General features: G+C 41.2%; 1 protein-coding gene across 1 annotated transcript in view; it reads left to right on the top strand.

The window, feature by feature from the left end:
* Positions 1-5,076, top strand: part of Nubpl (NUBP iron-sulfur cluster assembly factor, mitochondrial) — a 192,549-nt gene extending 187,473 nt beyond the window's left edge. The window contains exon 11 of the mRNA XM_021179009.3: positions 4,815-5,076. Coding sequence (XP_021034668.1) covers positions 4,815-4,877 — 63 coding nt within the window. The 3' untranslated portion in view covers positions 4,878-5,076. The remainder of the gene's footprint in view (positions 1-4,814) is intronic.
* Positions 5,077-10,470: the final 5,394 nt, after the last annotated feature.

Raw genomic sequence — 10,470 nt, forward strand, 5'->3', positions numbered from 1 at the left:
CGCCTTTCCCTGTCCTGAGTGTCAGCGGATGCGGCGCAGCTGCTGGAGTATGACCTTTGAGTAAATACAATATAGTGCTTATCAATGTTTTCTTTTTCAATGCCTTTCCGGGATTAAATTTCCTTTCCAATTTTTCTTTAAAGAGCTTTCAAATAAGCAAAACCATAACTCTTTATTGCTTTCATATTAAAGTATGATAATCTCAACTATCAAAAGTATACTTTCAATATAAATTATATGAAAAGTTTGAAATGAGGAATTTTTAATTATGCACATTAAAAATGACTTCCAAAAGCAGACTATTTAAAGGTATTCTATGGTGATTCCTTAAAAATAATAGTATTTACTACTAATTTCAATTATGAGTTGAGATTTTAAAGTATTTCTATCTGTTTGTTATTGCCTTTTTTCCTTTAAAATACTCCAAATATAAAAAAGCAATACATTAAATTAGAGAAATATGACTTAACAGAGAACATTTAACAAGCCACCCAAAGGTAATAAAAATTTTAAATGCTAAGCAGTAGTATTTATGGGATTTTTGGAGTTGATGTTTCTGTAGTCTGATGTACATGTGTGATAACTGGGTCTCACTGTTCCTGGGTAATAGTCCTGAAGGTCCAAAACCAGGTCCAGTCTTTTGTCTAGGCTAGTTCTAATGAAGTTTCTTCAACAATGATAAAAGTCTCATGTGCTCATTGCTAATGTTAAATACAAAGGCTTCAGTTTTAAGTAGACATGGCCACAGAAAGGAGAGCATATGATGCCTGGATCCTTGTTTTCCTTCCATGGAAGCCGTTACTTCCTGTTCTGAGACTGCAGATATTGGTGGTGATCGTTTTCTAATAATAGTTACAGGGCTAGACCCCAGTTGGGTTTTATTTCCCTGAGTTTTGTCCTCATAATGATGCAGAGTGTAAGTAGAGACTCCCCGTCTTCTCAGATGAGGACACTGACACTCACGGAAGCCGAATCCTTTCCCCAGGACTGTCATGAAGCTAGTAGATCGTGAAATAGGAAAAGACCTGTCTGTTCTTTACCTGTGTCAGGCTCTGGCTCCCATATTAATTACTCTCGTTTCTAAGAGACTAGCACAATGCTTAGGTTCACTAACTAGTACCATTTCTTAGTGATTCCCATGCATCCTCGTGAAGCAAGTGTGCTCTCCTTTAGCCCTCAGCAGCAGTTTGTTTACACTGAGGAAGGCGGTCCAGGGGAGTACTCGAACTCTCAGCTGACACAGGCTCCGTGCTTCCTCTTTCTAGTTTGGTTTCTGCTTGACCTTCTAATTATCCCAGGCCAGTTCAAGCTAGAGTTCATGGGAGCGGGCATCCAGGACACTCCATGCAGCACAGAGCTCTGGAGGAGAGAAGCCAAGGAGAACCCCTTAGGTTCTGTTGCAAGGACAGCCATGGGACAGGGCATGGATCCTGACCTGGTCAGAGAATCTCTGGAAATCATGCCTTCCCCCCCACCCCCCCCTGGGAAATTGCCCAGAAATCACAGAGAGGATTCTGGAACAGCTCAGAATCAGAGCCATGCCGAGTCACTGCTAAGCATGCACTAAGCCGAACCCAGGAAACATTTCTCTATGCTTCTGAATCTTTCTCCCCATCTGTATGCTGATGTCATGGTGAGAGGGTGAAATAAAAGACATGAAACTGCACTGGAAGATGCAAAATAGGTTAAAGCTGTCCTTCCTGCTGTCCTTACCTAAAGGGTCCCGGCCACCAGACAGATGCCTCTCCTCTCCCCTCATTAAAGGCCTGGGGCCCTTTGTGCCCCTCCCCTTACAGAACTTCAAGTAAGCGTTACTCTCTTGGCGTCGCAGTTCAGAGCAGTAGTCTGTCATGAAAGTGGAGTTCCCAGCTTCAGCATTAATGATAATCTTTCCTGAGTCCTAGGATCTGCCTCCAGCTACAATGAATCTTGCCTCCTCATAACTTCCTTTCCCCTAGAACACCAGGAAAATTTGCTTCTGAAAGTTGAACTCACCAGAAATGCTTTACTCTGAGAAGATGAGCACTGCAGTGATTAGTGAAAGGGGTGGGCTCTGGTGAAGTTGGAAGGGCTGTGCCCCCAGTTAAGAAGGGCTGATGGCTGGGACCTACCCAGTGAGTGTGCTAAAACTTGTGCTGTGTGCTCCAGTTAGAAAGTAGAGCAAGCACAACACAAAGTATGGGTGGTATGACAGCCAGAGAGTGCAGTGGGTGGGAGAAGCAGGCTTGACTTCAGAACTCTTGATGTCATAGCGCTGCTCATGCTGGCGGCATCGGGATTGTTGACTTTTGCCTTCGACCAAGAGCAGCACACATAGAATGAGCGGACACCAGATGACTTGCAGGGTTTCCTCATTTGTATCTAACACAAACTTAGTTAGTACCCAGAGTGATGTCCTCTCAGGTTATTCTTGGTGAATATTTTCAAATAGAAATGGAAGGTTTATTATCTTATAATTTCTAGCTTATCACCCCACTACCTTAATATGAACTAAATATGATAAGCCAACTACAAATATTTCCAAACAAAAATGAAACTAGCTTCTGTATAATATCTTTCACTCTGGTCCTAGGTACTCTGGTTCCCTGCTACCTGGTAGGGACAGAGCAGACAGGGTGCCTCTAAGTGGCCGATTAGACACATCTGCACTTGTGGCAGAGAAGTTGACTTAATGAATGAAGAGAATTGGCAGCTTGAGGAATTTCAGTTATATCTTTCACATAGATGTATTTATGACTTTTATGTTAGATGAAGGAAGAAATGTAGGGATTTTATTATTTTTCAAGAGGAAATGTCCTCCAAAAGCATTCATATGAACTGTTCAGTGAGACTTGTAGCTCTCTCACCCTGCCTTCCCTCCCACCCCCCACCCCACCTTGTTCTTTCTTCTGCTTTTAGAATTTGGGGACAAAGGCTTATGTAGCCCAGCCTGGCCTTGAACTCATTGTAGCTGAGATTGATCCACAACTCCTTATCCTTTTGCTTCTGCCTCCCAGCTGTTGGATTACAGGTGTGTGATACCATGCCTGGCCCGGGTGTCCACTTCTTGGGGCATAATAGTAATAGCATTCTGTGCCAGCACTTTACATGCCTTCTTAAAATCCTCGAAAGTGTGTGCGGGTCCCACAGCTATTTTACAGCTATAAAAACAGCCTAGGAGGGGTGGGTGTGTAACTAGCCCAAGGCCCCTCAGCTAATCAGGCATGAAAGCAAGACTCCAAGCCCAGCCTGTGTGACTCCAGGGCCCCAGCTTCTCTCCCCTGAGCCACTCTGCCTCCTTCATAAAATCTCACAGATTCCCCACCACAGTGCTTCAGATGCAGTAAGAACCAAAGTGGATTTGTTGAAATGGTGCAGCATTGCCTTAAAAAAATTCACTCAATAGTTTTGTAGAGATCAAAACTGTTAAAATCAGCACTGTGGGGGCTCACAGCAAATGCCAATCTAACCATCACCTTGAGTGCGATACACTGGGAACCTAAGGCTCATTAAAGAGGAAAGGCTGAGTGTGAGAGATTTAATTATTCTGGAATCACCCAGAAGTTGTTTTTGTATTGTGGTAGGCTTGTATCTCTAATTTAACACAGGCAAGAGCTAAATGATTATGCATGATGTCCTTGATCCAACTGTTGGGGCTTAGATGTGAATGAAGATGTGTTTGTCATTTAGCAAACAGATGCTAGGACCTCTCTGTAGTGTGCAGCACTGGAGCCTGGGATGACGAGGCTGGTCACTTTGACGAAAAGTCCAACTTACTAACAAGTTGACATGTTTTGGACAGTCTTTTCTAGGCCATAGTCCCCTAAGTTATAAACGAAGGTGAATATAGCGCTTTTCCCTGACCTATGAGGTTAGGAGTCACCTGGCAGATAGGAAGCTGAGTAGTTTGTAATAATAGTGGTAGTATGCTTTTGACTATATTAGAGTATAAATTTGTGCTTTTCCAAAATCTTAATATGGAACACTTGCTATTGCATTAGCATGGTAGCACATGCTGAAATTTTAGCACTTGAGAGGTTGAGGCAGGAGGATTATAAATTTAAGGTTAGTATAGACTACATGGTGAAACCCTGCCTCAAAAAAATAAATAAATAAAAAGAATGGTCTCATTGTTTCATAGTTTATGGGTAAGCTTGGTGGTGACTATTGCATTTGTTTAAGAGAATTCTTTAAACCCAGCTCCCACTGTTGTTGTTGTAGCCAGAAGAAAAGGTGATGGGTTAGCCTGTGTCTTTGGATCCATTGCTAGCAATGCTTTGTGCTGGGAATCCCTGAGAGGAGGTATGTTTCACCTGATCCGGAAATTTTTGCACAATGACTAGATTCACCTGGAGAAGAGCTGTGTTATGCTTGGTGCTGTTGTTGTAAAATGTCTCAGGGAGAGTCAGGAGAGTGAAGAAAATGTCTTCTGAAGAGAAAGCCCAGGTGGTAAGACATAGCTGTCTTTCAACTGGCTAATTCCTTTTATGCCAAACAAGAGTTGGGCAGTATTTAACTCGTGATTTCTCAGAGGAAGGAGGTTTAAATTTTCTGCTACTGGACTAGGTTGTTAAGTTACTGACATTGGAAATTGAATTTGAAATACAACAATTGCTGGTGTTCATTTTTTTTTTCAGAAGGTCGCCTTCTAAGCACTTACCCTTAAATAGAAACCTTTTCTCCTTTGTACAATATACACAGCCTTATGCTCACTGTTCGTCTACACCCCAGCCTGCTGCTTTCTGATCAGATACAGTTGGCATCTATGGTAAACAGTCCAGGAGTCACTCAGTGTCTGCTGAGAAACATAGGACAATGTGTCTGTTCTTTTCCAGGCCAAAGCTTACCTGCATATTGCTTCAGAAGTGGTGAGAAGACTGAAATCATCTCCAGAATGATTCCCAAGTGCCCTGGAAATTGTCCTGGTATTTGACAATCATGAACTGTCAAACATGAGTATTGTGGTAGTGTGGAGCCCACAAAAATAATGACAATTCTGATTATTTTCTTTCATCTCTAAAGAAATAATGTCTCATTTTCAGATTTGATTTGACAACCTATGATTCACAAATAAAATGTACATGTATGTGTGCTGGCTGTTCTATGATGATTCTGTATTTGGGGTTTTGACAACTGGTATCTCAGCTGCACTGCACTGCTTTCATTGAACTATCTCTTGAGAAACTGTGACTTCGTGGTACTATCGTCCTAGGTTTGTAGAGAACTGCTGAAGCGCAGTTAGACACTGAAAGGGCTTACTAAATGTGGACGTGAATGCAGATGTCACACCTTGCCATCAGGCAGTTTCGATCTTGCCTGTAGTCCTGTCTTAAACATGCATTTGATGAAAAGGACTTCTACTTCATGTGGCCCAGACTTGCCCAGTCTTGATAAATATGAATCTCCAGGATGGTGTTGGGCATTGATAACTATCTGACTATGATAATGTCTTTATCAGTGTTATATTGCTATGAAGAGACACTCTGACCATGACCATGGCAGATCTTATAAAGGAAAGCATTTAATTGGGGCTTGCTAACATTTCAGAGGTTTAGTCCATTATCAGCATGGCAGGAAGCACGGCAGCACATAGGTAAACATGGTACTGGGAAAGAAACCAAGAGTTCTACATCCAGATCAACAGGCAGCAGGAAGAGAGAGACACTGGGCCTGGCTTGGACTTTTGAAGTTTCAAAGCCTACCATAGTGACACACTTCCTCTAACAGGGTCACACCTACTCCAACAAGGCCATACCATCCCATTTCTTTGAAATAGCACCACTCCCTGAGGACCAAACATTCAAATATATGAGCGTATGGAGGCCATTTCTCTTCAGACCACCACAGATAATAAGTATAATAATAAAAAATAACTTTTATTTTTTTGATAAATAAAGAGATTTCTATAGCCTTAGAATCTTTCATTTATACCATTGGAGCACTGTTCATTTATTCATTTATGGATGAGAAATGGAGCTATGGGGAGGGTAAGTAAGTGCTTTATCACAGGTGGGTTCCTGGTTCTAGCAGATGATGAAGCTGAGATTTAGCCACTTTGGTAGTTTGCTGCTAGAGTCCTCCCTTGTACAACATTAAACATTTTCTAATTGCAAAAGAGGGGCTTAGTATTCTCTGTGATCATGACATCCCAACCCCCTCCTTAGGAGTATCTTATGGTGTTCATGTTTCCAAGAATATACTTTGGAAAAAAATATGTCTTGTCTAATCAAGAGCATCCCAAAGTCGGGGTAGTTGTAAAGCCGCAGGTATTGATAAGAGTGCAGGAGTGCATCTGTGGTTCATGGTCAGTTATACAGAAGTGGTCTGTGATCCTGGCAAATCCTGTGATGTCCTATGATGCTGCTCTTTAATTGGCAGCTATAAAGTTAATCAATGGACAAATACACCTTCAGACAAACAACAACATGGACATTTCTAGCACTGTATGGGAGAGCCAAAGGTCAGGTTTTCTGCAGTGAGTGAATGGTTACATAGATATAAAACATCTACACCATGAAATACTTCTCCACAGTTGAAAATGAGAAAACCAAGGATTTTTGAGGATTTGTGTAACCATCTCATAGGACAGTGAGCTATATGATCTACTTGTATGCTTTTGAAATGAAAAGAATGATAAATTAGTTTATAGCCATGTAAAGAAAGGGTGGAAACAGAACATTAAGTATGACTATAAAAGCAACATGGCAGATCCCAGTAAGGATGACAATATTTTCCCCACTGCAGTACTATAGATTGAGTTTAGGGCTTCACACATGCTACCTATCATAAATTCACGGCCAACCTGGCTTACCCAGCATGTTCAAGGTCAACCTGAAAAACATTGAGATCTTGTCTCAAAATTAAAAAGAAAAAAGAGGGATATCAGTATACTTCCGTGGTAGGCCCTTGCCTAGCATGTGTGAATTTATGATATTTTACCTCAGCCCATGTCATAGCTAGGATTACAGGCCTACACCAGTATAAAAGAATTTTAATCGAGCAACATGGCTGCTCTGATCACATCCAAAGACCTTCTAGGTCTGTGTGATCCAGCTGGAATGCAGACATGTTCTTGTATACCCCTTTAATCCTAAACAATGACATCTAATTGAGGGGCTAAGTGATGAATCAGAGAAAGATTTGACAGAATGAGTCAGAGATAGAATCTGCCCAGCTCTCAGGAACAGTGCCAAGAACAAGAGAGAGGGAGCGAGGGAGGGGGGAGAGAGCAGTTTTTATATGGACAGTTTTATAGATAGGTTGCAGAGAGAACAAGTTAGACATGGGTGAAGACAGAATGAGCCAGAGAATGTAAAGAAAACAGAAGATTAGAACAAATTAACAGATGCCAAGCAGAGCAATTCAGTGAGAAGCTGAGAGAGGCCAGATTGAATCCGTCAACTTGAAGAGGAGTTCAGGCCAAAAAAGCTGAGTTGAACCAGCCAGCCAGAGTTAAGAAAGAACTAGAAAGGAAGAGCTTATTCAGCAGTAAATCTTAGAGGCTAAAAACATTCTAGGCCTAGTTAGAAGGTGGAAACTGGAATCTGAAGCCTTTAGGGTCCAGGCCTGCAGAAGAATAGGTTGTACTGAGGCTAGAAGCTTCCAGGCCTAGGGATAGGGATAGATAGAACAAAGAAAGAAATGCTCTGGGCTCAGCCCAAGCTGTGTATTCATACAACATGGGTACAACTCTCATCTTAACCCTTCCTATGAAGAAATAAAAGCTACATTTGCAAAGCTGGACTGGTGGAAGTCTTCTCTATTGTGCTTATCGCTTCTTTGTGATTTTGATATTGTATTACAATTTTACAAGTTAATACTCACTAAAGGAACTTTAATTACAGGCACTTGGAATCTCTGTTTTCCTTCTTAAAACTACATGCAAATCTGTATTTATCTCAAAACAAAATAAAATTTTAAAAGAAATCTGTATATAAGGTGAAATGTTTGGACCAAGTTATCCATACTAACTCTTGAAGAAAAGCTTGTGGGAATCAGTTTTCTACTTTCACTGTTTGGGCTCCAGGGGTCAGAATCAGGCCATCAGGTTGGCACCTTTACCCACTGTGCCATCTCACTGGCTAAAAAGCTTTTCAAAGGAGTTGGAAGGGGCTGTCGTGAAGTTAATACACACATAACAAAGCACTGTAGATGGACATTTGAATTGTTCCAGTGTTTACTCCAAATGCTACCACTCTGAACTTTCTTAAACAATGTCTTGGTGTCTGTGATTTCTGTCAAATTATTTACTTCAAAGTGGAACTATTGATAGTTGTTAACTGATAAATAATTGAGTTTAGTTTGAAATCCCCAAAATACAAATGAGTTTGAACAACTTTATGCATGCTTAGCTGGTTAATTGAGTAGTCTCTTTTATGTAGAACCTTGCTGACTTTCTTGCCTGTTTGTGTTGGAGTTGTATTGATGGCACTTTGTCCTTGCTGGGAATCATTTGTCAGTTTTATGTGTTGGAGATTTCTTTTACCATTCTGTGACTTGCCTTTTCTCATAATGTTAACTTTTGTTGAACAAAAGATCTTACACTATTTCAAATTTACTATTCTTTTTCCTACATTGTTGACCTTAGTAACCTATCTTAGGACCTGTGAAGACACATCTTTGGATGGCTGTGGTTTGTTGTTCTTCTTCCTCGTGGAGATCTGATTTTTCTAGTTGTACCACTGGCAGTGTCTTTGTCCTTTGCCACCATCATCTATATTAAGTCAGTGGCTACTTGGCCTCTATTCTAGTCCACTGGTATAGTCCACTGGTATATGTGTTTGTCTTCATACCAGTAACTCACTGACTTGTTTATCATCACTGTGTTCTCCAAGAATATTTTACAGTGCATGATTCTTTGCCTTCCCATATAAATAGCTTGTGAAATCCAAGTGCAACAACAAAACTGGAGAGAATTTCAGTTTGGCTAAAGATGGGGTGGTAAGGAACAATGTCACACTCACACTTAACACAGGGAGGAAAACCTGTATGAACTACAGAGTTGTAGGTTTCTCAAAACTACTCAACAATGGAAGTTATGCAACAACCACAACTGACTAAGTGGGCATATCCTGTCCATCACAATGGCTCTCTGGGAGTTACCACATCCAATGATGAAACTGCCCGGCTACACCTTTGCAAGTTCTTCCCACCCCTTTCTCAGCCATGCTTTCTACTGTAATGCACACAATATTCACCTTAAAGAGGTCACTGTCTTCTATTTTCTATTATTTTTAGCAGATTTTTGTTTTGGAAATAGAATTTGCTATGTAGATAAGACTGACCTTGAACTAGAAATCCTCCTGCCTCCATGTCCTGAGTTTAAGGATACAGGAGTGATCATCATTACTTTAAGTTACTCTAAAAGACAATTGAGCACATTGAAAGTGATGGCAGCATACGGTAGTTTAATAACAAATGCAAACAACATATATGGTGTTCCATGTGTGGCCAAATGATGAGTAGTGAGGGTGTGCTACCAGTAAGCCCTACATGAGAACTTTGGCTTGAATGTAGATTAAAAATAACTAAAGCCAAACAGTATAAAATATGGAATATTTTAAAAATGGAATTATTTCAAACATACAAACAAACTTTATCCAAAACCAAGCAGAAATAAAGATACAAAAGAGAAAATTAAAAACCAGTAGCATTCAAACATATACATAACTTCAGGAACCAAAAATATCCAAGCATACTAATAAAAAGAAACTGTCAGACTTAATAAAAAGAAAGGCCCAACTCTATACTGCCCAGAAGAAAGCCACCTGCCTCCCATCCCTCAGACACTGTCTCGCTTTGTTGCCTCTAATTCACTGGTCTCTGACTCCTGAGCTCCCGTGATCCTACCTCCACCTCATGAGCAACCAAGAGTACAAGTACAAAAGACCATATCCAGTATTTTCCCCATTAATATATTTACTTACTTACATCCCAATAGCAGCTCCCCCTACTCCCAGTCCCTGTCTCACATGACCCCTCCCCCATGCCCCTTCCCTTACACTCTGAGAATGGGGAGGCTCCCCTGGGTACCAACCCACCTTGGTACATCAAGTCACTGCAGGACTAGGACATCCTCTCCCCCTGAGACCAGACAAGGGGAACAGGATCCACAGGCAAGCAAGAGTCAGGGACAGCCCCTGCCCCAGTTGTTGGGGGGGGCCACACGAAGATCAAGTTATCTAAATTACATATTTTTATTAATATTTTTACTAAATTCTTTGAGAATTTTATACCATGTATTTTGAACATATTCACCCCCTGCTCTCTCTCAACTCCTTTCAGTTCCAACCTCTTTTCCTGCCATCTCCCCATAACCCACAAATTCCAATCTGTGCTATCCATACCTGAGTGTGGGGCCATTCACTGGAATGGGGTTGACCTGAAATGAGTCAGACCCTTAGAGATGACTGAGTCCTCATCCCCTGGCAGCTAACAGCTGTCCATAGCAGCTTGGCTAGGGAGGGAGGGTCATGAGCCCTTTCTACTCCA

This window comes from Mus caroli, unplaced genomic scaffold (genome assembly GCF_978045245.1).
Source record: "Mus caroli unplaced genomic scaffold, Mus_caroli_1 scaffold_14, whole genome shotgun sequence".
NCBI classification, from domain to species: Eukaryota; Metazoa; Chordata; class Mammalia; order Rodentia; family Muridae; genus Mus; species Mus caroli.